At 40.4% G+C, this 25,903-nt stretch overlaps 2 protein-coding genes across 2 annotated transcripts in view; both read left to right on the plus strand.

Moving 5' to 3' along the window:
- Positions 1-2,294: 2,294 nt before the first annotated feature.
- On the plus strand, positions 2,295-12,855 carry LOC138959091 (uncharacterized). The gene is made up of 9 exons (XM_070330442.1): positions 2,295-2,596; positions 3,065-3,373; positions 4,019-4,090; positions 4,600-4,703; positions 7,413-7,534; positions 10,262-10,326; positions 10,862-11,017; positions 11,863-11,993; positions 12,569-12,855. The coding sequence occupies exons 1-9, from the start codon at positions 2,428-2,430 to the stop codon at positions 12,692-12,694; spliced, it is 1,254 nt and encodes a 417-aa protein (XP_070186543.1). The 5' UTR covers positions 2,295-2,427; the 3' UTR covers positions 12,695-12,855.
- A 2,092-nt stretch (positions 12,856-14,947) lies between these two features.
- The window catches only part of LOC138959092 (uncharacterized), a 21,976-nt gene continuing 11,020 nt past the window's right edge, over positions 14,948-25,903 (plus strand). Inside the window, exons 1-3 of the mRNA XM_070330443.1 lie at positions 14,948-15,104; positions 19,370-19,597; positions 24,922-25,101. Of these exons, the coding sequence (XP_070186544.1) occupies positions 19,399-19,597; positions 24,922-25,101 (379 nt within the window). The 5' untranslated portion in view covers positions 14,948-15,104; positions 19,370-19,398. The remainder of the gene's footprint in view (positions 15,105-19,369; positions 19,598-24,921; positions 25,102-25,903) is intronic.

A 25,903-nucleotide genomic window follows, 5' to 3' on the forward strand; every position in this document is an offset into this window, starting at 1 on the left:
TAGTAAAAAATAGGTTTTTGAGTGATACCTGTGATTATTCGTTTTTGGTGGGGTTTTCCCACCGTCTATTTGGCATACGGGTGGTAGGTGTTTGCATACGACTAGTGTGTCCCATGCAATGACAATAGGGTACGTTTATAGATCTATTCCTGCCTTGATGTACATTTAGTCTGACGGATTTTCCTGCTCTCAACAATGACGCGATTTGCACGTCACAACAACAACAAGCGTGCTATTCATAGAATCATAAAATGGTCATTAATGAGCCTATCGATGACGCGACGCGAGATATGCTTACGTCAGCTGCCGATTGGCGCGAATTTTGAGACTGTTTAGACGAATCTTACAGGGTTGTTGGACACCTAGCTCCTTTATTCTGTTGATTTAGCGTCTTCTTTTGATTTTATAATTTCCATGCGATTTTTAAATGCTCTCCTCTCACCAACGCCGATGCAACCTTACAGTTGTCAAAGTACAGGTAAGACATTTCATGATTAAGAATTTGTTTGAGTGAAAGTTATCCGAAGAATCAGTTAGGTGAAATAAAAAAAAATCATGCCAACAACTTTTTTCATGCTGTCTTATATTGGTTTACAAATTAATGAATAAACTCCTATGTAACGATAGACCATTTTTACGAGAACACTCACATTTTACCAAATTAACCAACAATGACGTAGTCTGCTGCTTTTCCTTTTATGGTTTTACATTCCTCTGTAATGTATGTCACTGCACACACAATTCAGCTTTCTTGTTTAGTTAATAATTTCAGGCTTAATTCCTCTTCTCCGTCACCAGTATCACATAGTGACCGACATATAAATGCAACCGTTCAAACAGAAGGCGGATTTGTTTGTTTGTTTACATCATCACAATAAGCCTTTCTATTGAATTGTAAAAAAAAAAGGGGAAAATACATTGAGCTTTTTATGAACAGTATTTAGAATTCTACTACCTTTATGAGACGAAGTTATGTAAACAGGTACATGATGTTACCCTGATGTAACACTTTTCAAGCACATTTAAAAGGCATCATGTTTGTGTCAAGAAACGGTTCAGTTATGGTACTCTAGCACTCGGCAAAAACATGCGTTTTCTTTTTCTTTTTACGAGGAAGCAGTCGCATTCATAGAAAAGAAAGGATAGCAGACGGATAGACGCGGTCTTCAGATTGGCAAATTGAAGTAAATATGTGTCATTATATGGATTTAATCGCTATCCACTTATCCAGTTATGTCAATATTTAACGTATACAGCCCCACTGATCTTACAGTGAAGGTGGGGTCAGCCAACAGAACAGACTTTTTTTGTGAGGAATCAGTGTGAGCAAACATTGTATTTTATTTTCCTGCGCTTAGTTAAGGTAGTAGTTGCCAGTGCAAATGACGAGACTATGATTCTTTCACTCCTCTTTGTTCAGCCGAAATCGATGATGTAAGGAGCATTCACGTTAATTCACTTTTCTTTAATTTGTTTGAAATGCAAACGAAGGCTGGGACGAGTGTTTTAAGAGATCCTCGCAATTTGAGAACATATTTCCCTTTTGGAGGCAACGTCATATGAGTTAAAAACAATGAACAAAGGAGCTTTTCAAAAGGTCACAAATCGTTCATCTTTCATGATCAAAGGAACATTCTGTTAGAAGCTACCGCAAGTTCGTAGGCTTCTTTTCAACGTGGTCGACCACCCTTTTTTTCTCTTTTTTTTTCTTCTTCTGTTTTTTAATATCTGCACGCTTGCTCTTCTAAGAAATTGCCATTTTCCGACAGGAGCGCGGACTATGTTGTTTGTCATCGTTTGTGTCTGCTGGTGTATGTAGGGTAGTTAAACCTTTCTTGACACCACCCATCCCCTCACGTTCAGTCAAGTGTGAACAGATAAGCGCTTAGAACTGTACCCACGGAATACGCGCTATATAAGCTTCATATTGATTGATTGAGATAAGGTGAGGTGAGGTAATTACATATAGTTTTGTGAAGTTTCTCATGGAAATTCGGCTTGCTTTCTCATTGTGGAACGCTTGATGTCATACATGCGTGTGGTCGTGTTTTTTAAGCCCTAAGACTTTCGCTGTGGACTTTGGATCTTTATTGTGCGCATGCACACACACACGTGTGTTTTTAGACGCCGAGGAGAGACTGCAAAAAGTTGACTTTGGAAAAGATATCCCACGCCTTTAGCAAAGACGTAAAAGCCAGCGCGCTATCGACTAATTTGCCGCTCGATAATAATATCGCCTTACATATAGTGTCCACCATGTTAGGCTTTAAAAACGATTGCCCAACGTCTCCGTCCTCGCTGCAAATCGCGCATCGGTGGTGCAGACTCCACCCACATTTCAGTATCTTTCGCTTGGTGGACCGAGGCCATTTTATTTGTATTTAGCTGACTGAGTCCACCCGAGGTTGGTCTACCGAGGAAAGCGTCATGGCAGCTTCCAGTTCCCTGTGGGTCTTTGCTCTCTGCATGGTGATCGCCCTCGCCTCTGCTGCTTGTCCTGATGCTACGTTCTCCGTGGAACACTCTTCGGCGTGCTGTGATAACTCCCTCAACACTGGGGTCCTGTTCGGAGATATCCTCTGTTGCATAACTCCCGGTAAGCATGGGTACAGACGCAAACAAAATGTTGTATGATATAAAATAGCTTGAGATATGATCTTTCATTAGAGACTCGTCCAAACACTCAGCAAATAATAGACACGGAAGCGCAGACGCAGCTAAGCTTGATGATTTAATACTACACACTTTTTGACTTGGACAAAGCACACGATTGAACTATAGAAAGACGCAGGGCGACCAAAAGCAAACAAACAAACAAGTAAACATACAAAGAAAAGAAAAGAGAAGATAATAAAGAGAACAAAAAAAAAGAAAGGAACAAATAACAAAACAAAACAAATCTAGCAAAACAAAACAACCAAAAACACGTTCCAACAAACCTGACATGATATCATCGACACACTGTTTCCTTTGCAAAATGTGCATCAACCTTACCACTAGTTTCTATAGGGTAAAACATCAGTGTTTTCGCAGTTTGGGCATAACTAGATACAAATGGCTGCAGATCGTACCCAGTGCTATTGCAAGAGTGGAGGGAATGTGGTCGGAGAAGGCTGCTATGCAGGAGCACCCACAGCAACGACAACAACAACCATTGCACCACCAATACCGCCAACCACTGATGCAGCACAATCAACCACTGATACAGCAGTCACAACCCCTGATACAGCAGTCACAACCCCTGATGCAGCAGGAACCACCACTGACGAAACAGAAACCACCACTGACGCAGCAGCAACATCCACTGGAGTGGCATCAGCATCCACTGGTGCAGCAACAACAACAAGCGGTCCAGCTGCAGCAGCTCCTGTGTGTGAGTTGTGCTTGTTTCTTGTCTCCTTGTAAAATCTCATCCTCATCCACTCAGATCCTATACTGGGATCAAGTTGCTGTAGTATAACGTTGTGCAGATGTAATAGTGCAGCGTTTTACTTTCATGCAGTGAAATTATTGCAAAGATTGTCAAAACCGTACCCGCGTTTTGGTACTTATTTTCAAAAATGTCACGTTGACGAAAACAGATTGTTCATAGTATTATCCGTGAAGCTGAATGCCGACTTTGGAAATGATGATCTTTTTAAATAAAATATTACAAGTTGACAGTTTGCCATGGCATTGTGGGAATTATGTGATGTTGACACACACACACACACACACACACACACACACACACACACACACACACACACACACACACACACACACACACACACACACACACAGACGCAAACACAGTCTGTAACAGTTTGGAATTCTTTTGTTCAGTGAGCACCCCGAGGCTGCAACAGATTACACAAAGCCACCAAGATGTAAGAATAAATAAAACATGGCACAGGTTTAAGTCAAAACTCTTGATATCAAAAGTCTGTGTAACTGCATTTCGTCAACATTACACAACCGTTGACATCACAAGGCAGTGTCAATGCAATGCGTCAACGTCAAACTCTCGTTGTTTCAGGTCAATGTTACTGCGATTCGGCACCAGCTTCAACCTCAACGACACAGTGCGGCCCAACGGCTCCAACAAAACGTAGGTCTTTTTGCTGTTCAAACATATTTTGTAAGTGAGAACTTACGGCATACAAGCGGGGGTCTTCGACACCCGTTCTTCAGTCACATACTCTGTCTGTCTGTCTGTCTATCCGTGTGCGTGTGTATGTGTGTGTGTGTGTGTATGTGTGTGTGTGTGTGTGTGTGTGTGTGAGTGAGTGTGTGTGTGTGTGTGTGTGTGTGTGCCTTTGTTGTTGTTGTTAATTTGTTGTTATTATTGCAATTAACGTCTTGTTCTGTGTCTATTTGATAAATTGTAGTGGTAACCGGCTTGTGGTTTTGGTTAGCGCATGGTGCAGCATGATGATGATGATGATGATGATGATGATGATGGTGACAATGACGATGATGATGACGACGACGACGACGACGATGATGATGATGATGATGATGATGATGATGATGATGATGATGATGATGATGATGATGATGATGATGATGATGATGGTGACTGTTAAAACGCCTGTCGCCTTTTTGCTTACATTTCAGTTTGCCCTGAAGTGCCGATGGTCAGAGGACGCGTTCTAGGAGGAAACCCTGTGGATGAATGTACTGTCGACGGAGTCTTGCAATTCAGTTTCAATGACAGACAGGTAGACTCAGTGTTTGCCCTTTACTTCTAATTAGTTTTGTCCTGGCCACACATTTTGTTTTCTTTTCTTTTAACATACATCATTCACAAGGTTTATCAACAGAAAGTATTACTGACTATTCATTGACTTTACACACATACATACTCACACATGAACAATTTGGTGGGTAGGGTTTAGATCGAGGGGGGGGGGGGGTGGAATATACTGGCACTGTGGCAGCATATAGCCTCATTAAATTTATCGGCTACAATTATAGGCGTACACATACTGTATAATCTGTGTAATGAACTTATGGGTAAATGGAATAGAGAAATTCTCTTACAAAATTCTCATAAGGCGTTAATAAAATCTTCCTAGGCATCAATGAAAAAGTGATTATATAAACACCAATCTCTTGAAAATCTACCCTAATTATTATTTACAATAGCATTATATTTTTCAATCAAAAATCTTTGTTTAACAATTTTCACAAAAACGTCAAGTGTTTGGACAGTCTTATTTAATTTGGCTCCAAATATACTTTGTTTGGCAAGGAAAATTAACAAATAATAAACAACATCAGTATAAACATTGTCTAAATATCCTAAAATGAAAATTTCTTTTGACAATTTCAAATTGCTGCAATGTGTGAAATGTAGTCATAACTTTTCTTTGAAGTGAGACTTAAAAAGCTGAACTTTCAAAACAAACGTTCTAAGGTTTCCTCTTCTTGTGTACAAAAACAACACTGGGGTGTATCAGAAATTTTCATTAAAAATAACAGGCGTTGAGTGGGCAAAAATCTATGTAATAATCTGTATTGGAACAATCTCAGGTAGGTGTCCTGTGTAGTTTTCATTATTGTCAAAACCACTTTTCTAACATTTACATCAACATTTAATAAATTAGACCACATTTCTATGCACTGTAAATTGACATCAGTTTTCACAAGGTAGGTATAAATATGTTTTGCTCCACCTTTAGACATTTGTTTCTATACAACATCTTCACCAATATGAACAACATTGTTTGAATCTGCATCCAACTTTAATCTTTTCTGGTAATTCTTCACTGAGCGTATAACGCCCTCAAAAAACACAAAATTCACATGAAAATTTGCATGTTTTAATTTAAAATCATTATATGACAAAAAGCCATCGGCTCCCATCAGGTGACCGACTGTAATAGTGCCGTTTTCCATCCAATTTCTGTTAAAATAACCTTTTTATCTATGGAAATATGTACATTATAATACAGACTCTCTGATGCAAAATCACTCAAGGAGATGGGGACACACTTACATGCGAAGTGTCTATAATGTTTGAAAACATCTCTCTAGAAAGGATTCTGAACTCTTTGCGTCAATATGTTCCCACACTCACCACCCCTCTTGTGAATATTATGTACAAGTGGACACAGAGCTTGTAAAAGTTTCTTTACTTTTCCTTCGCTTCAAAAAACTCGCTGTAACCAGGAAATCTTTAGAGCTGACAAAAAACATTTCAAATCCACCATTTTGAGCCCTCCAACTTCATACGACTGACATGCTATTTTTCGTTTTATTCTATCCTTCTGGCTATCCCACAGGAAGGAAAAAATAACTTGTTTAAATCAAACAAAAACTTCTCATCAGGGTCTGAGTTAACTTACGCAATGCCAAACTCTTAATAACTGTTATTTTTCCAAAAGGGGTTACACTTCTTCTTGACCAGGACCTTAACAAACTCTCAATTTCTACAAATCTATGTTCATAATTTAGGGGTATAATTTCATCTGAATTGGTTGAAAAAACAATGCCAAGAACTTTAAATGTTACAGGGTTCCAACTGAGCCTATGTTTAAGCATACATTTAACATCACGGTTTGTATGTGAGCCAGACTGCAGTTGTTTTCTCATAATTCATTTTCAGATCAGATATACAGGCAAATTGCTTCAACACTTCGATACATGCATAAAATGATTGTTTTGAACCACCTAAAGATAGGGCGGTATCATCTGCAAACCGAGATATTATTATTTCATCATCTGCCACTTTTATACCTTTAATCTCTTTGTTCTGGCGAATCGTTATTGACAGAAATTCGGCACATATTAGATATAAATAAGGCGACAATGGATCACATTATCTGGTACCTCTTTGTACATCAAACCAGCTGTAATATGTACCATTCACACCAGGCCACACATTTTTAAAAGGTCATTTCCCATATTGTTTAATTTACAATCCATAAAATAGCCCAAAAAATACCATCCCATGCATTGGTGAAAACAATAATTATGAGAATTCCATGCCCCAAGGCAATACTTGTTATACGAGTACGCAACCCATACTGTGTTCTCAGATTGTATAGGCATTTACTCTTTTTGTTTTTGAATGGATTACTAAAGTTTTTGTTTTTATGAGAAATTTGATAATTGTAATGATCTAACTTATTAATTAATTTTGAGCTTTCAAGCTGAAATGCAATCTCATAGTCGAAGAGTGCTTAACCAAAATGTCAATCCATTTGATCGAAAAATGAAGGCGTGAGAGTGCCGCCTCAACTTTCACTAAGAGCCGGATATGACGCAGGTTTTTCAGAACACTTTTGCACTTTTGAGCTAAAATTCTCAAAAAATATTATACAAGATTATAAACACGTAATAACAAATACAATTAAAAAAGACACTGAGCCAGAACGAAGCTGAGACAATTACCGCGGATTCTGATGGCACTTTTTGTTTTGCAGCTGTGCAACGGGGTGTTCGTCTATGACACAAAAGGGCCGTTCGTACAGGAACCAGTGGTGTATTTGCCAACCTTCTGCAGGAAAGCTCTCGATCAAATTTCCATCATGGTACCCTCTGCACAGTGAGTATCTGTTGTACTTACAAGGGGGAGAAACCAGCAACATCCATTCTTCTTTTTTGGCTGATTAAACCTTCTTTGATGTCCGCTGACAGAAAAAAACCAGGCTCGTGTTGTTAAGAACTAAAACCGAGACTGCGCGGACTGATCTTGGTAAAAGGAACGGTGAACCTAATTTGCATAAAACAAGATTTTCTTTATGTTGAGATTTTTTTTCTCTCAAAACAAACACAACATATCTATATTTTTTTTTAATTCTGGAAGTATTAAGAAATCCTATGAATTGCCGTGTGTATAAATACTATGACATTTACTTGATGAATTTATTTTAACGTTTCGAAGCAAATCCCATAGTACGGACCAAGTCCAAGGGTGTTTGATCACAATGTCAATGAATTATATCGGAAAATGCTGACGCCACAGTGCCGCCTCAATTTTGTTTAAAGTCGGATATGACGTCATCAAGCGTGTTTATTCACATCATGAAAATAAAAGTCTGGGGATACCATCCGAAAAAATTCGCATGCAAAGTGTTATACAGATCTGCAATGGAAATCGCTCTGCACACACACACACACACACACACACACACACACACACACACACACACACACACACACACACACACACACACACACACACACACACACACACACACACACACCCGCAGTGGGGCACTGCGGTTATGAAATTAAAGGCCCCTCCTGTTTTTGGAACCGCAGGAGCTTTCTAGTTTGCTGTTAGGTAGATTTTTGGTTCCTCTTTCCTGTCATGCTCTCTTTTTCTTCATGAATTCTTTTCTTTTTTCTGCCTTCTTGCTCATTCACCTGTATTTTTTCCAAAAATCTCTTCTCTTGCCGCTTGTCTCGCGATTCATGTATAGTTTAATCTGTTAGTGTTCTGATGTAAGTCCAGCAGTAGATAGGTTAAGCCTATTAAATTTTTAACATACTGGAAACTGGTAATCTTCCAGTAGGTATTAATTTAGTTTTACTAAAGCCTGCTGGGACACAAGTAATGGGTTAGTGCATTTGTAAACAGGAATCGCTTGACAAGTGGCCCCCTTCTTCCCCCCTTCCTCGTCCTGATATGGCTCTGCGTAGTCGGCTGGACGTTAAGCAACAAATAAACAAACAAACAAACAAGCACACACACACACACACACACACACACACACACACACACACACACACACACGTACACCATCACCTTCGTCTCGATTTGACATCTACGGATTACATTCAATCAAATATTGACAATAATATATAAAATCTGTATCAGAATCTGCCTTCTCAGTGTGGCTTTTTTAGAAGAATGACACCATCATCTTCTGTAATATCATGCCACCATTGCTAGATGGAATAGGTGAACAAAACTGACGATTTTGGGTGGAAGCATAATATTTTGTTTCACTGATATGTCAGAAATTTTTTTTGTTGCTCTTCCGGTTTATGTCGATTTAAACAAGTGGAACCTATTTTTGTGCATTTGAATTGGGGGGGGGGGGGGGGGGCGGTAGTGTGTTACATTAAACTATAAGGTCACTGATTTGTATAAATTGAAGCTGTTGGCTGAATATTTTAAAAGAACGAATGAATAAGAATAAGAATAAGAATACTTTATTATCTCATAGAGAAATTCAGGGGTGGTACATAACAATAATACAAACAAGACATTGATTTTACATAAAACATATAGCACTATATAACATGGACATCTTTAAAGCACTGCGCTTACATATTCTCGCACACCTACGCGTATAACGAACTATGGCTAAACATCATTGCAAAATATCATAACATACAATGTATCGCAGGAAATATACGGTTGTACATAAAACCAATACATACATGTACATTACTACTGATTGCACTGGCAGAAGAGGGGCTGAGTCGGGTATGTGGATGTGTTTACATGTTGCTAAGGGTGATGGATTTGGGGATGAAGCTGTTTTGCAGCCTGAGTGTCCTAGCTTTGTGCGTGCGAAGTCTACGGCCAGAGGGAAGGAGTTCATAGAGGTGGGCTAGGACATGGGACCTATCTGAAGCTATCCGCCTACTCTTTCTTACCACACGCTTTTCATACAGGGACTCCACACTTGCTTGCTGCCTGCCAATCACCTTGCTACTGACATTCACCATTCGCACTAAGACATTCCTGTTCTTCACACTCAGACCTCCATACCAGGACACAAAACCAAAAGTGATGACAGACTCGATGAAAGAGCGGTAGAAAGTTTGAAGGATAGAAGAGTTCACATTCAACTTCCTAAGTTTCTGAAGGCAGTAGATGCGTGACTGACATTTTTTGTGTATGAGGGTGGTGTTTGCATTGAAGGACAGCTTATCATCGATAACTGTGCCAAGATACTTATATTCAGTCACACGCTCAACAGTCACACCATCAATCATCAGGTCAGGGACAGGGGCAGGGTTTCTTCTAAAGTCTATCAGAAGTTCTTTGGTCTTTGTCACATTTAGGTCTAAAAAGTTGTCTTTACACCAGGCGTTGAAACGTTCTACTTCTGCAAAGTAAGTTGCGTCACTATTGGAGAGATCTTCTAGCGCTGGCCTTTCGACTTCTAGAACTGGTTTTAAAATTGGTGGTTTTACAATACAGATCTGCACTAAAAACGTATCTGTCAAAAACAAAATTGGAACCATTTGAACGCATTTTACTGTGTGTGTCTTACATTGCATCTCTGTATTTTTCTTTCTTTTTTCTTTTCAGGATTGATGGAACATATAACGTTATCACGTTTAACATTTCAAATACTACAATCATTGACGAGGCTGGTAAGATATTTGTCAACAAATTATTTTCAGACAAAAAGCGTGTTCGTCTTCACATGCACTGTACAAATTTAATGTGGTCGATACATGGCGCTTGTTTTAGAAAATAGATCCCTGGCATTTATTTACGTGCATTTTATTTTTATTTACGTCCGTTAAAAACACATTTAAGGGTCGGCGGCAAAAATGAAGACGACTGGGTTTCTGTTGGTCCATTTTTTAAGTAATGAACGTTACACGCTATTTTAAATACTTAACATGATAAAATGTAAATACCTTTATGACACTACAACTGGACAAACTTATAGGACACATAGCCTGTAAAAAAAAATGAAAAAGCATCGATATCATAAATGAACATTAAAGAGATTAATTAACAAATCGAGGACAAACAAGTTACGCTACATACAATATTCATACACACTGTTTAATAAATTCTTTCAAAATAATAATCGGTGTTTTGTTGTTGTTTGTTTGTTTGTTTGTTGCTTTTTGTTTACTTTAACATTTGAATGTCCGTGTTTTTTTGTTTTTTTAGCTGTAACTGACAACATAACTGCACTGCTGACAATACCTGGCATTCTTGAAGAGGGCTCATGTCAGAAACCAGTATGCGCGTTCAACAACAATACAATGGGCTCCGAGATTGATTTCAACAACTGTCACATCACCAGTTTTGGATCTGACAACTTCAGTGAGTAAACAATTTGCCATAGGGAACAAAGGATTATGAAACGTTAGTTATTTTGCATCAGAAAAAAACAAAAGACAAAACCAAAAAATACGTGAAAATACTTTTGATTGAAACCAATTCCAAATATGTTCGATGGAAACCACACAATACAGTATATATCATGAGCGTTAAGTCATACCAAGACTATAACTCATGGAATATAAATGGATGCAACTTTTGTTTTAAATGATACAAGATAATTCCAAGATCGTTGACTTAATAGTCTTTCTTTCTTTATTTGGTGTTTAACGTCGTTTTCAACCACGAAGGTTATATCGCGACGGGGAAAGGGGGGAGATGGGATAGTCTGAGCCACTTGTCAATTGTTTCTTGTTCAAAAAGCAATTATCAAAAATTTGCTCCAGCGGCTTGCAACGTAGTACAATGTAGATACTAACAGTAATGCGAGGACAAAAATGCAAAGTAAGCTCGGGTAGCGATTTCATATCCTGATTTATGACACGGAAGGGAGTAATCGGTGAGATTGCATGTATAGAAGTCAACGAAGGCAATTCAGTCATAGCAGAGGTAAAGACAGATGCCGTCAATGATCTTGTGTGACTCAAACACTCATGGCAGATACTTCATAGTGGTATTTTCAACGCGAATATTATTAAATATTGTTTTAACTTAAACGTTCCATTACCTCATCTTTCTTGTTTTGAAGTATTGTGTCACTAAATGCTAGTGACGTATACTTCAGAGTGTGATGTCAAAGGCTTAATGTAATCTAGCCTTGCAGACCAAACTTTTGTTGTTACAAGAGTACTGATACTCCGTCCACTATGTTGCTGGCACTTGAACAGCAATGACAGGAACCCTCAACTCCGGTTCTCTGAACAAGGTGGCTGTGGCTAAAGGGACAAACTGTACACGGGCTGGTTGGCCAGGGCTGGACTGCTTCGTTCCTGTGGATCCTGATGTGTATTCCTGCAGTGTGAGTAATCTACACACTTGTGCTGGCAACAATAGGTGTTTGGTTAAAAACAAAGATCAGTGGTCTAAATGTAGTTAAGGAGGACTAACCCTCTTGGGTAAGAAACGGTGGTGGGCTGGAAAATGGATATGTCATACAACTCTGGTTTTATTTCCATGTTCCTTCAATTGTCATGGTCATCGTAGCATAAATATGTTGTCTGAAAACTTGGTGGAGTAAAGCACCTTCTTTTAACCTTGGTTGGCTTTGTTGTTAATGTGTATGTGTGTGTGTGTGTGTGTGCGTGTGTGTGTGTGTGTGTGTGTGCGGTTTGTGTGTGTGTGTGTATAAGTGTGTGCGGTGTTTGTGTGTGTGTGTGTATGTGTGTTTGCGTGCGTGTATGCATGCTTGTGTGTGTATGTATGTGTGTGTGCGTGTGTGTGTGAAGTTTCATTTCGTCACTGTATCATCCCAATGCGGATAAATATAAGTGCATAATTATAGTGTTCTCTTGAATTATCTGATCGGTCTGTTCTGTTTGCCGTTCTGCTCGGAACTGTCGCGTCATTATATTTGGTTATATTCCACGTTTCCAGGGTGACGCAGGCGCACCGGTGTACTGTCCTCTGACCACTGGGGAAACTGTTCTCTTCGGGCTTGTTGCCACGTCATCGACGTGCGGGATAGAACCATTCTTCAACGTCCTACCAATCCAACCCTAAGGAACAGCAACGTCACTCAGCCAGTTTATCATGCCGACACTGCAGAATGAAGCTGTCAGGCGTTTAGCACCCACGACATGATGGCCAAAAAAAATGAAAAGTAATTCCTAAAGTGTTTTCGAGTATCTAGCTGTGGATTCTAAAATAAAGCTTTGAATTAATGTGGATTTTTTATACAGTTTGTCGCTTGTTTGGTACGTGTGTGTGTGTGTGTGTGTGTGTGTGTGTGTGTGTGTGTGTGTGTGTGCTAGTGTGGTTGTATGTGTGGTTGTGTGTGTGTGGTTGTGTGTAATCATGTATGTATACGTGTGTGTGTGTGTGTGTGTGTGAGTGTGTGTGTGTGTGTGTGTGTGTGTGTGTCTGTGTGTCTGTGTGTCTGTGTGTCTGTTTGTATTTGTCTGCGTGGGTGTGGGTGTGGGCGTGAAGTTATGTTATCAGCAACGGAAGTCCTTTTCTGCAAATCGAAGAAACACACGAAATAAAACAAAAGACAACAAACTGCACAGTCCCAACATAGTTAAATAACAAAATGACAATAAGCTTACAGAATGAAGGAGAGATGAAACAACTTGTGTCAATACTTGTGACCGTTTTAAAATACAACGAGTGCCCCTTTTTCTTGGCCGATTTTTCTGTTTGTAAAAACATTGTGTTCCTTTGAACCTATGTAAAAAAAATACAAAAGTCACTTGGGGGGAAATCCGCGGTTAAATGACTCAGGTACTAGAAATTGAGTCTGCGCTTAACACATAGATTTTGTTTTGATGATTTGCAAAAACATAAAAGCATAAAGCGTTTAAAAAAACGTCCAAGCACTAAAATGCCTTACCCATAAATGTGCACACATATTTGTATTTAAAAAATGCTTGTGAAAAGCATATAAACAAGCAATGATAACATTTTAAAAAGAAGGCCTCAAGGTGAGGTACAGGGTAAACAAATATGAACACAGGCCAGTATTTTAGAGTATACGGTGTTAAAGACTTTAATTGATTTGACAATAGATCACTACAATAAAAATGTAATGATGACCATGGAAATAAACATACATGTTACTAAAAGGTCTCTTGCTTTCAACATTGAAATCACACATGTGTGTAGAAAGGAGTTGGTTGTTGTTGTTCAACGTCCCTTTAACCTATATGGCTATCCGGGACCGATTCCAGTTTGTGTAAAGGGGGGACGGTTTTGGTAGGGAGAGAGGCTGTGATGTTGATTACGTATTTGCTCGATAATATCACAAAAGCAGACACATAAGACAAACAACAAGCACACACGATTCAAGCCTTTACAGTTACTCCAGAATGTTGGCAGGTTGGTGTGTGTTCATGAATACGAATCAAATAATTGGGAAAAGCTCCAAGATCGGTCAGGGGAAATCAGCAAGGGAGGAAAGGAAAATTCGGAGGAGCTGGGAGTTAAGATACAAACAGGCAGACAGGCAGACAGGCAGACAGGCAGGCAGGTAAGTGGGTAAAAGTATAGCTGCCCATTCGCATCCGAACATAACTGATCAAGTGTTCCATTATTTTTTTTTTATATATAGCCTATCGTTGGCGTTCATGTTCAAACTCTCATCTATCGTGACAGATGATTCTGTGCACGAACTTCTCTTTGGAAGGCCAGTGAATTCAGCTTTTGTCGTAGCTGTTGGCTGTGGACTAATTTAAAGAAGTAGTTGCCAGCAGGTGCAGCCTTGAGAACCAAAGGATGCGAAGTGCACCCAGTGCATAGGAAAACACTGTCGCCCCCATTAGGAAAAGAACCTGTGCCGCTGACGGCAACTTTAGCATGGGAACCCGACAAAATTGTGCTAATGAGCCTGTGGAAATAGAATCTTGGAGGGCTGCGCCTCAGATACATGACTGTATGAAGTATTAGCATACAAGACCAGCCCTGCACGTTAAATCACAGACTCCCCTCTATGTCGCCTCCGCAGTGTTTGGTCTGTGTCAACGTTAAAACATCAGATTCAGATCTGTGGAAAGAAGGTCTCAAGTGGGGCAAAAAAACACGCAGCCGACTGCAGCCAAGTGTCAACAAGTTAAGTCGTGGGTAGGTTTGTTCTAAGACGGACTTGAGTTGAGCAACAAAGGCACAACCTTGGCCCTGAGCAAACTGAGGTAGGCTAAAAGCATAATGAGGAGGCTGATGTTTTCCCTTTCTTTTCTTTATTCTCCCCCGCTAGTGAATAGGTATGTACACCAGGCGTACAACAGAAATCTTGAAGGCTGGGACACAAGGAGAAAGAAGAAGTGACGAGAAAATGATGGCGTATAAAAGGATAGTTATGTGAGGGTGTGGTCTGAGATTGCATCCTGTCCCAAGAACACAAAGACAGGTTTTGGTGTGACGGCGGATTTAGCTGTCCATTGGAGTATACACTCTACAGCATCTCCGCTACAAATCGGTACATTCTTTTGACTTACATTTCTTACAATAATGTCTAGCTCATCGGAGAGAGTGGGCACATTCAAAAGCAGGTTATTTTATGCAACATGGTAGTCTTTGACAAAGGAGTTAGTCGCAGAGTGAACATTCTCCCATGGTTATTGTAATTTTTTTTAAGTGTCCAGCCCGTCTCAGTTGTTATTTCAAATAGTTTACCATTTGAATAAACGTTCTCACTTTTTGATCTAGTACATTTTTTTGGAAAAGTGTATCATAGATTTCTCGAGCATTGGATGTGATCGGATGCAGCCTCTCAGATATTGCGTCTCGAAATGACCCATCACACTTTGTAGAATGTTCATGCATCTATTTTCTTTAAGTACTGGAAGATGTAACAAACTGGTTTTGTAACAGTGGTCTACGGAAAACATTTACACTTTAAAAAAAAAGTCAACCTTGAAAGAAAGAGAGAGAGAGAGAGAGAGAGAGAGAGAGAGAGAGAGAGAGAGAGAGAGAGAGAGAGAGAGAGAGAGAACAGAGAGAAAAGAGAGTGAGAGAGAGAGAGAGAGAGAGAGAGAGAGAGAGAGAGAGAGAGAGAGAGAGAGAGAGAGAGAGAGAGAGAGAGAGAAAGAGAGAATTGAATTGAATTGAATTGAACTTTATTTAACAAGGATTAAAATTTAAGGCTGTGCCTTTTCTTACAATCTGTCCTTGGGACGCACAGACACACAATGATAAAATTGAAAAATTAAAAATGAAAAAGTTAAAAAGTTTACCAACAAAAGGAGGTCAGAAAACTTCAGCACATGATGATAAAGATGACGATGATGATGATGATGATGATGATGATGATGATGATGATGATGATGATGATGATGATGAAGAAGATGAGGCATGAAGAGCATACATATGTGATTATTCATAAAATAAAATGCATACTATGCAAGTAATTATAAATACAAGCTGGTAGCAATCGAACATGTAGCAATAGTATAACAAAAATATGTTCAGAATATACAATGCACAGAGAGAGAGAGAGAGACAGAGACAGAGAGAGAGAGACAGAGAGAGAGAGAGAGAGAGAGAGAGAGAGAGAGAGAAAGAGAGAGAGAGAGAGAGAGAATTGAATTGAATTGAATTGAACTTTATTTTACAAGGATTTAGATTTAAGGCTACGCCTTTTCTTACAATCTGTCCTTGGGACGCATAGACACACAATTATATAATTAAAAAAAAAAATTAAAAAAAATTAAAAATTAAAAAGTTAAAAAGTTAACCAACAAAAGGAGGTCGGAAAACGTGATAATAAAGATGACGATGATGATGATGATGACGATAATGATGATGATAATGATGATGATGATGATAAAGATGAGGCATGAAGAGCATACATATGTGGTTATTCATAAAATCAAATGCATACTATGCAGGTAATTATAAATACAAGCTGGTGGCAATCGAACATGTAGCAATAGAGTAACAAAAATATGTTCAGAATATACAATGCACAGCATATTTTTGACGTAATACTAAGTTTGGTAAGTCAAAAGGCGTTAAACTACTCAGACATTAAGTGGTTTTTTACACATTTTTTAAAACTTTTTAATGACTTTAGGTGCTTAAAGGATGATGGAAGTGAATTCCAAACTGAAGTACCCGAAAAAGCAAGACTGGTCTTATACAGGTCAATTCGTGGAATTGGTGGGATCAAGTTGACCGACCCATATCTGTGGGTAGCTTTATTAAATAATGATGTAATGTAAATCGGCACTTTACCGTGATACAATTTATGCATGAAAATGGCTTTGTTTAACTTGAGATGCTTTTCCAGTGGAAGAAAGTTAAGCATTTTTAATTTCATATCTGTTGAGGCATTATCCTTTACGATGAGTTTGGCCGAGCGACGATAGAGAGAGTCTAACTTTTTCAAGTGGACATCACTGCTGCCATCCCAGAGCGTCGAAACATAATTAATGTGAGGCATTACATGAGCATGGTGGAACATTTCCAGAGTCCTTCTGTCGGTATATTGCTTTAACTTGGATAGGAGGAAAACGTTCTTGGCTACTTTCTTGCAAATATGCTGTATTTGTGCCTGCCACTTGAATTCACAATCAAGAATTACCCCTAAAACGCGATGCTGTTGAACTTGTTCAATTGATTGCGTACCAATAGTAAGATTTAGTTTGAGTGGAGAAATCTGATGTTTTTGTCTGGTTGCAATTACCATACTTTTAGTTTTTATTGGATGGACAAGCATAGCATTAGCACTACACCAGTTATTTACATCGTTTAAAGCTGTTTGAAGGGAGGACTCTATTACTGTAACAGACTTTCCACTTGAGTGAAGAGAAGAATCGTCAGCAAAAAAATCACTTCTTACATTACTGTCAGAAATGTGCAGTGGCAGATCATTGATATACAGACAGAACAAGATCGGCCCAAGCACTGACCCTTGAGGCACCCCGCATTTCACAGTCTCCTCAGTAGATATTTTACAGTTTAGGGCAGTATATTGAGATCTGTCCTGTAAATAGGAAGCAAAAAAGTTACACACTGAACTGTTTCTGAGATACAACTGTAATTTCTTCAGAGAGAGAGAGAGAGAGAGAGAGAGAGAGAGAGAGAGAGAGAGAGAGAGAGAGAGAGAGAGAGAGAGAGAGAGAGAGAGAGAGAGAGAGAGAGAGAGAGAGAGAGAGAGAGAGAGAGAGTTCCAGGACCTCCTAGTTAGAGCAACTGAGGCGAGCCCTGGGTATAGGGTGTTGAGGGGGATAGGGGGGAGGGGGGAGGGAGAGAGTTTGTTAGTCATTCTACTGTGGGCCTCGAACAAGTTAGTGTTAACATTATCATCCACGATGGAGGGAATCTTCAATGCTTTCGACCTTCTCATAACTTTTCACGGCAAAATGTGAGGAGCTGCTGTTGAGATAACGTTTTAGGTCATGTGTGCAAATTGTATAAAGCATATAGCATCCCATTCAGTACCAGTGTGCTTTCGTGTAAGATTTTCACTGCTATTGCGTAGCCTAATGTTGCTTATGAAAGCAAGCTAAACTAAAAACTTGTTCACAATGCGGTCACGAGAGAGAGATTTCCTTCCAAAAATAAATTAATAACAGAATGGAATACACTGTAACTATTTTAATGGGACAAAACATTGCTACCGCCCTCTTCAAACGTGTAAACGTGTAGCTGTTTCTTTTTCGTCTTTTTCAATTTTGCCTACAGTCGTCAGATATGCAGCTGAACAAATGTAATGCGCTTCTAAATTTCAACCCTACATGTTTTCTTGAGAGAAAAAAAAATTGTGTTTTGTCTATGGACGGTAGCGTAATTTGCGCACATCATCTTAACGTAAACCTTCTACAACATGAACAAGATAACAATGAAAATGTACTCACCAAACACGAGTAATAGAATTTGTATTGTTTGCTGAGTACACTTTCCTTGTTACCTTGTTCTTGTTCTTCTTACCTGCAGTCTCTTGTTCCTGTTCTACCACATGGTCTTTTTTCAGTGGATCTTCGTTAAGACAACACCAGTACCATGTATGCAAGCAGTATGGTCTTTTTTCAGTGGATCCTAGTTAAGACAACACCAGTACCATGTATGCAAGCAGTATGGTCTTTTTTCAGTGGATCTTCGTTAAGACAACACCAGTACCATGTATGCAAGCAGTATGGTCTTTTTTCAGTGGATCTTCGTTAAGACAACACCAGTACCATGTATGCAAGCAGTATGGTCTGTTTTCAGTGGATCCTCGTTAAGACAACACCAGTACCATGTATACAAGCAGTATGGTCTTTTTTCAGTGGATCTTCGTTAAGACAACACCAGTACCATGTATGCAAGCAGTATGGTCTGTTTTCAGTGGATCCTCGTTAAGACAACACCAGTACCATGTATAGAAGCAGTATGGTCTTTTTTCAGTGGATCTTCGTTAAGACAACACCAGTACCATGTATGCAAGCAGTATGGTCTGTTTTCAGTGGATCCTCGTTAAGACAACACCAGTACCATGTATAGAAGCAGTATGGTCTGTTGTCAGTGGATCCTCGTTAAGACAACACCAGTACCATGTATACAAGCAGTATGGTCTGTTTTCAGTGGATCCTAGTTAAGACAACACCAGTACCATGTATACAAGCAGTATGGTCTTTTTTCAGTGGATCCTCGTTAAGACAACACCAGTACCATGTATACAAGCAGTATGGTCTGTTTTCAGTGGATCCTCGTTAAGACAACACCAGTACCATGTATACAAGCAGTATGGTCTTTTTTCAGTGGATCCTCGTTAAGACAACACCAGTACCATGTATACAAGCAGTATGGCCTTGACGTGGATAACCCTTCTTCTCCTGTGTGCTGTGGCACCAGCCGTCTCGCAGAACTTCGGAGATACCGAATGTTCCAGTAACCCTCTGCATTACGGCAGTTATATGGTCAGCAACAGTAACTGTTGCACGGACTTTATCTTCACGGCGTTGCTTCGACAGTGCTGTACCGACGGAGGTAAGCTTTCTTTATTTTTATTTATTTATTTATTTTGATCAGTTGTTACTTTATCAAATGTATGCGGTTTTATTTTCAATCGGCACAAGAAAACAGAGCACACGTGTACTGTATCAAGTTGTATTCAAGCATTATTCATTGTTATGGTGTTTTAAAAAAACTTGTTTGTGTTTTAAGTTTGATCTGACTGATGTGTTTACGTGTGTTTAATCTGAGGCCCGTCATATGTTTTTTTAGTACTCCTTTCTGCGAAGAACTTGAGAAAGTATTACATTAAGAAGCGATAGTCAGTATATTTATTTCATTATGCAGCTATTTCAGCTTAATAAATCTCAGTTTAATAGGCATCCATTGTCATTTTGTTCTCATGTTGCCGGGAAAAGGTTTGTTCGTATACTGGTAACTACTTATTTTTTAACAGTGTAACCTCCTTTATTTGTCTGCCCAACGGATATGAAACTTTTTCAACACGGTGTCCACATCTAAGCTCGTATAATGATACCGGACCGGAAGTAATTCTTTAGCTCTAAAAGCATGTTGTCTTGAAAATGTAAAACTCGTTTATGTTTAAAGAAATCCTGCATCTTTGAACTTCTTAAAAAAACAACCTATGCCCTTCATTTTTCACATGAGTTGTTAATCGGGACATTTTAATCCATGAACATTGAAGTGTGAACGGTGTAATTGAGCCATCTTGTAAATCCCTACAGATATGTTCAAGATTTTACATAGGATAAGACCATCCTTCTATGTTGATACATCAAATATACTGTTCAAAAAAAGAAACGCATAGTTGCTACTTGCCAAATTTGTTTTATTTTTCGAAAAAATTAACAGAAAATCCAATATTTAGATTATTTGTTTGAAATTTGGTATGGACACAGTTGAATGCACACACAGTTCATTTGCATCTTCAAATCAATCAGTCAATCAATACGATTGGGTGCCGAGGCTGTCAAGTCAGTAGGGGGTGTGACTGCCTTGAGCAGCAACAACTGCCCGGCACCTTCTGGGCATGGACTGGATCAGATGCCGGATATCTTGCTGTGGGATGGTGTCCCACTCCTCCTGAAGTCAATAGATCGCGGTGATTTGCCGGCGCTTCTTCTCGCCTGCGCACACGTCTGTCCAATTCATCCCAGAGGTGTTCTATCGGGTTCATGTCTGGCGACATGGATGGCCAGGGAAGCACCTGGACATGGTGGTCGGTGAGGAACTGGGTGGTGAGTCGTGCTGTGTGCGGGCGAGCGTTGTCCTGCTGGAATATGGCATCCTGGTCAGCCAGAAGAAGAAGGGCGTGTGGGCGCAGAATTTCCTCTACGTATCGCTGGGCAGTTATGCGCCCTTGGACGTGCACCAGGGTGCTCCTTCCAGCGGTATTGATCGCCCCCCACACCATGACGCCTCCACCACCATGAACGGGTGCCTCATCCACACAGTTGGGCGCGTAACGTTCGTTTACTCTCCCGTAGACCCTCCTCCGACCATCATGTCGCTGGAGCAGGAAGTAGGACTCGTCACTGAACCACACGTGTCTCCAGTGATTCCGGACGGTCCAGCGAAGGTGCTGGTTGCCCCACTGCACTCGGTTCTGGCGATGGCGGCGGGTGAGGACAGCTCCTCTGTGAGGTCTGCGAGCTCTCAAACCAGCTTCATGCAGGCGGTTCCGCACGGTCTGGTCCGATAATCGGTGTGGCCCGGGGAGAGCCTGGACAGAAGATGAGGCCGACAGGAAACGATTCCGGAGGTGGCGGAGCCGTATGAAGCGGTCGTGAGCAGCAGTTGTCGCCCTTGGTCTTCCCGCTCGTGGCAAGTCAGCAACGGAGCCAGTGGCTTGAAACCTGACCCACAGTCTACTGATGGTGCTCTGGGACATGTGGAAGTGCCTGGCGATTGCACTTTGACTTTGGCCTGCTTGTAAACGACCCAATGCAATTTGGCGGTCTTCTCTGCTCAATCGGGCCATCTTTCGTCGCTGAATTGTCGTCTGATTTCTTTGTGGCGAACAATCCGCTTTTATGGGTTTTGGAAGACATGGTGAGAGCTCAATATTCCCCGAGTTTCACGAGATTACACTGAAGCATGACGAGTGGTCATGCCAAATGAGCAATTTTGACATTGTAGCCACTGATAACGCATGCGTCACGTGCAGAGCTCACTTGTGGCAATGGACAAAAGGTCGACGACCAGATAAACATTTTCTGCAGTTTGGTGGATATCCTTGTAGCCATATAACTAAATTAACCAAATATTACAAGCTATGCGTTTCCTTTTTTGAACAGTATATGTACACCCTGGTCGGCTGCTTCCTTTGCAGAGTTGGAACTTTTTTCTAACTTATTTTTAGTTATAATCATGAAGTTTGTTACGGACACGTGTGTTTCAAATTGATTCGAATGTAAACGCCTGGAAAGATTCTTGCTAGTTTACCAGATGGTTTATACTGGAAGCAACGTACTTGTATCAGCTCGGTGACACAAAACAGAAATGACAACTTTGAAATTGACTGCACGTATGAGCCACTGTTGATAGATAAGTGTCATAATGTTTGCTCAAGGGTTATATGATGAATCATTAAAAGCAAACATTATGAGGTATGCACAAAAAGTTAAGTCGTAAACAAATATTAGGCGAAACCAAAAGTGTACGCACAAATTGCATTGGATACGTTGGTTTAAAAGACAAAGATGTGCTGTGTACATGAAAAGTTCTACTCTAATTTGCTCCGTCGAGTATGGTAAGTGTCCTTGACGAGGACGCACACCAATCCAAACTGGGACAACAGACAGTTAGATGCTACACCGTCACTCTGTACAGAGAAAAAAAGGCCTCGTTTACTCTCAGGCAAACACAAAAAGAAGACACAGAGCAAAATAAGACGTGAAGGACATCCAGGAGAAAACCTACGTGTGCTGAATGTTTGACAATGCTCTTACTTTCACGCCTTTGATCTTTGGTTCGAGTTGACACCTGCACTTAACACCAAGCATCAGAAATGGCCTGCGTGAAGTTAGCAAACTGGAACTAATCATTGTTTGTTGGCGTTCCCTATTCTCTAGAGATTTTCTGCATTAAAACTTGATATCAGAAATTGCCTGCGTGAAAGAAGCAAGCTGGAACTACTCATTGTGAGTTGACGATCCCTGTGGTGTATCCAGGGCAGAGAACGACCCATTGTGAGTTGACGATCCCTGTGGTGTATCCAGGGCAGAGAACGACTCATTGTGAGTTGACGATCCCTGTGGTGTATCCAGGGCAGAGAACGACTCATTGTGAGTTGACAATCCCTGTGGTGTATCCAGGGCAGAGAACTACTCATTGTGAGTTGACGATCCCTGTGGTGTATCCAGGGCAGAGAACTACTCATTGTGAGTTGACGATCCCTGTGGTGTATCCAGGGCAGAGAACGACTCATTGTGAGTTGACGATCCCTGTGGTGTATCCAGGGCAGAGAACGACTCACTGTGAGTTGACGATCCCTGTGGTGTATCCAGGGCAGAGAACGACTCATTGTGAGTTGACGATCCCTGTGGTGTATCCAGGGCAGAGAACGACTCATTGTGAGTTGACGATCCCTGTGGTGTATCCAGGGCAGAGAACGACTCACTGTGAGTTGACGATCCCTGTGGTGTATCCAGGGCAGAGAACTACTCATTGTGAGTTGACGATCCCTGTGGTGTATCCAGGGCAGAGAACGACTCACTGTGAGTTGACGATCCCTGTGGTGTATCCAGGGCAGAGAGCACTGCACTAGTCCGAGGTGTCTAGTCTGTGCGTGCAGTAGAAAACCTAACATCAGCGGTAGCCTGCACATTGCACGGAATAGAACCAATCAACCAATCAATATGAGGCTTATATCGCGCGTATTCCGTGGGTACAGTTCTAAACGCAGGGATTTATTTTTTTATTTTTTTATTTTTATTTTATGCAATTTATATCGCGCACATATTCAAGGCGCAGGGATTTATTTATGCCGTGTGAGATGAATTTTGTTTTACACAATACATCACGCATTCACATCGGCCAGCAGATCGCAGCCATTTCGGCGCATATCCTACTTTTCACGGCCTATTATTCCAAGTCACACGGGTATTTTGGTGGACATTTTTATCTATGCCTATACAATTTTGCCAGGAAAGACCCTTTTGTCAATCGTGGGATCTTTAACGTGCACACCCCAATGTAGTGTACACGAAGGGACCTCGGTTTTTCGTCTCATCCGAAAGACTAGCACTTGAACCCACCACCTAGGTTAGGAAAGGGGGGAGAAAATTGCTAACGCCCTGACCCAGGGTCGAAATCGCAACCTCTCGCTTCCGAGCGCAAGTGCGTTACCACTCGGCCACCCAGAACGGGGAAAAAACTGGAAAAAAGAAACGGTACAAAAAGAAAAACAAAGTTAACACATTCCAGGATGACAGTACAACAACTGACCCTTTCTCAGCAAACTTTGCTTCTGTGAATTATTTTTTCTTTTTCTTTTCTGGCGGTGTGGTTGATTTAAGCATTAACACCCTCATTGCAAAAGTACATATATACCGGTCTACTTTCTTTTGAGCAATAGTAGAAAGAAGAACTCCACCCAAGATTATCAGTTCTTTTTTGGACCCAATTATAAACGTGCCTACAAATATGCAGTAGATCTACAGTACAAATATGTTCTTCTTCCTTCTGACGACTTGCTATTTTGCTGGCTATCATTACACAATAGTACCCCTTCGTGACAGCCTCCTTGTTATTTTTTATTTATCTGGTCTTTAGAAGTATATTTGGATAACTTACTCTCGCGTATGGTTTGGGCTGTAAAACGTAAATATCTTTGTTTTATGAAGAAACATATAGAACACAGGATCCTACTTTCTTGCAACAGCCGTTTCTTTAAAAATGGTCGGCCTTTGCTCAAGCAAAATGCAATAATTTATCAGGGACGGACAACAGTGAAAATGATAAATGTAAAAAAAACACACACGGCGAGTTAGCCGTCTTGGCCTGGGCAGGAGTGAATCAAACAAAAACAAAGCTAGTTTTACTATAAGTGATGTGAGGACAGATGTCGTAAAATTCGGCACACTTTAGAACAAAACCCCACCATAGAGTAAAACGCAAACTAGCAATATACGCCGACAGTGAAATAAAATAGAACGTGTTAAAATAAGACAAACAGAATGATTTATAATATAAATTAAATACGGAATAGAAACGCATTTGATTCTGCTGAGCGCATCCTTCTATCGTTGCTTACAGGTCTGAACGGGCAGGCCAATACAGTACACCATGATGTGAGAGCTGTTACCGGGGCTACATGTCTATTTATTTCCATACAGGTTCATGCCGCTGCTCACCCACCTTGAGTGTCACGTGCCCGCAGGCAGCCGCCACCGCTGCACCAACAGCACCTACGACAACAACCACCACCACCACCACAACAACAACACCAACGCCACCCACGACCACTCCATCAGTAACACCCGTCGTTCCTACCAACCCAGCTCCATCCGCCGGATGTGAGTAACTTGATGACGAAGTATAGTTATATACAGAAATTGTAAATGAAACAATTGAAAGTCAGCAGAGACTTTCTTCCGAGATATGTTAAAATCTCTTAGCAGAGAAAGAGAGAGAAATAAGTATCCCTTCACAGACAGCCTATTGGGAGCATCAGACCCTCCGCAAGGGGGACCGAGATTTACAGAGCAATGTCCCTTTGTGGGGGACGTATCACAATGTAATCTAGTCCTGAGGAGATTTATTGTTTTTGTACCTAGACCAGACACGTGTTTCGACACTAATGTGTCTCATCAGTGGTCAGGTGCTACAGACGGCGAGAGTTGTCAACCCATGGTATCCAACTAAGAAGCAAACCACTCTCTGAATGGTAGCTTCTGTTGGCATGGGAGACTACCCTCATCTGACAACCCCAAGGGGATATCTGTGAAGGGAAACACTTTGATTTAAGGCCAAAGTGTGGAATTGATATTTATTAAGAAAGAATTTAGAAATTTAGACAAGTTTTAACCAAGAAATTAGGTTAAAACAAGGGAAACTTGAAAAAGCCTAAAGGGAGGTAGCTCTGTACCAGCCTGCAGACCCAGAAATGGATACGTTTTACCTTATTACTAAAATAATTATTATTATTACTCAGGACTAGATTACCTTGTGATACGTCCCCCACAAAGGGACTTTGCTCTGTAAATCTCATTTCTAAATTATAAATTATATACAAACAAATAAACAACAATTATTTCTAAATTATAAATTATATACAAACAAATAAACAACAATCCTTGTCTCCATTCCCAGTCTATC

Source organism: Littorina saxatilis, linkage group LG2 (genome assembly GCF_037325665.1).
Source record: "Littorina saxatilis isolate snail1 linkage group LG2, US_GU_Lsax_2.0, whole genome shotgun sequence".
Taxonomy (NCBI): Eukaryota; Metazoa; Mollusca; class Gastropoda; order Littorinimorpha; family Littorinidae; genus Littorina; species Littorina saxatilis.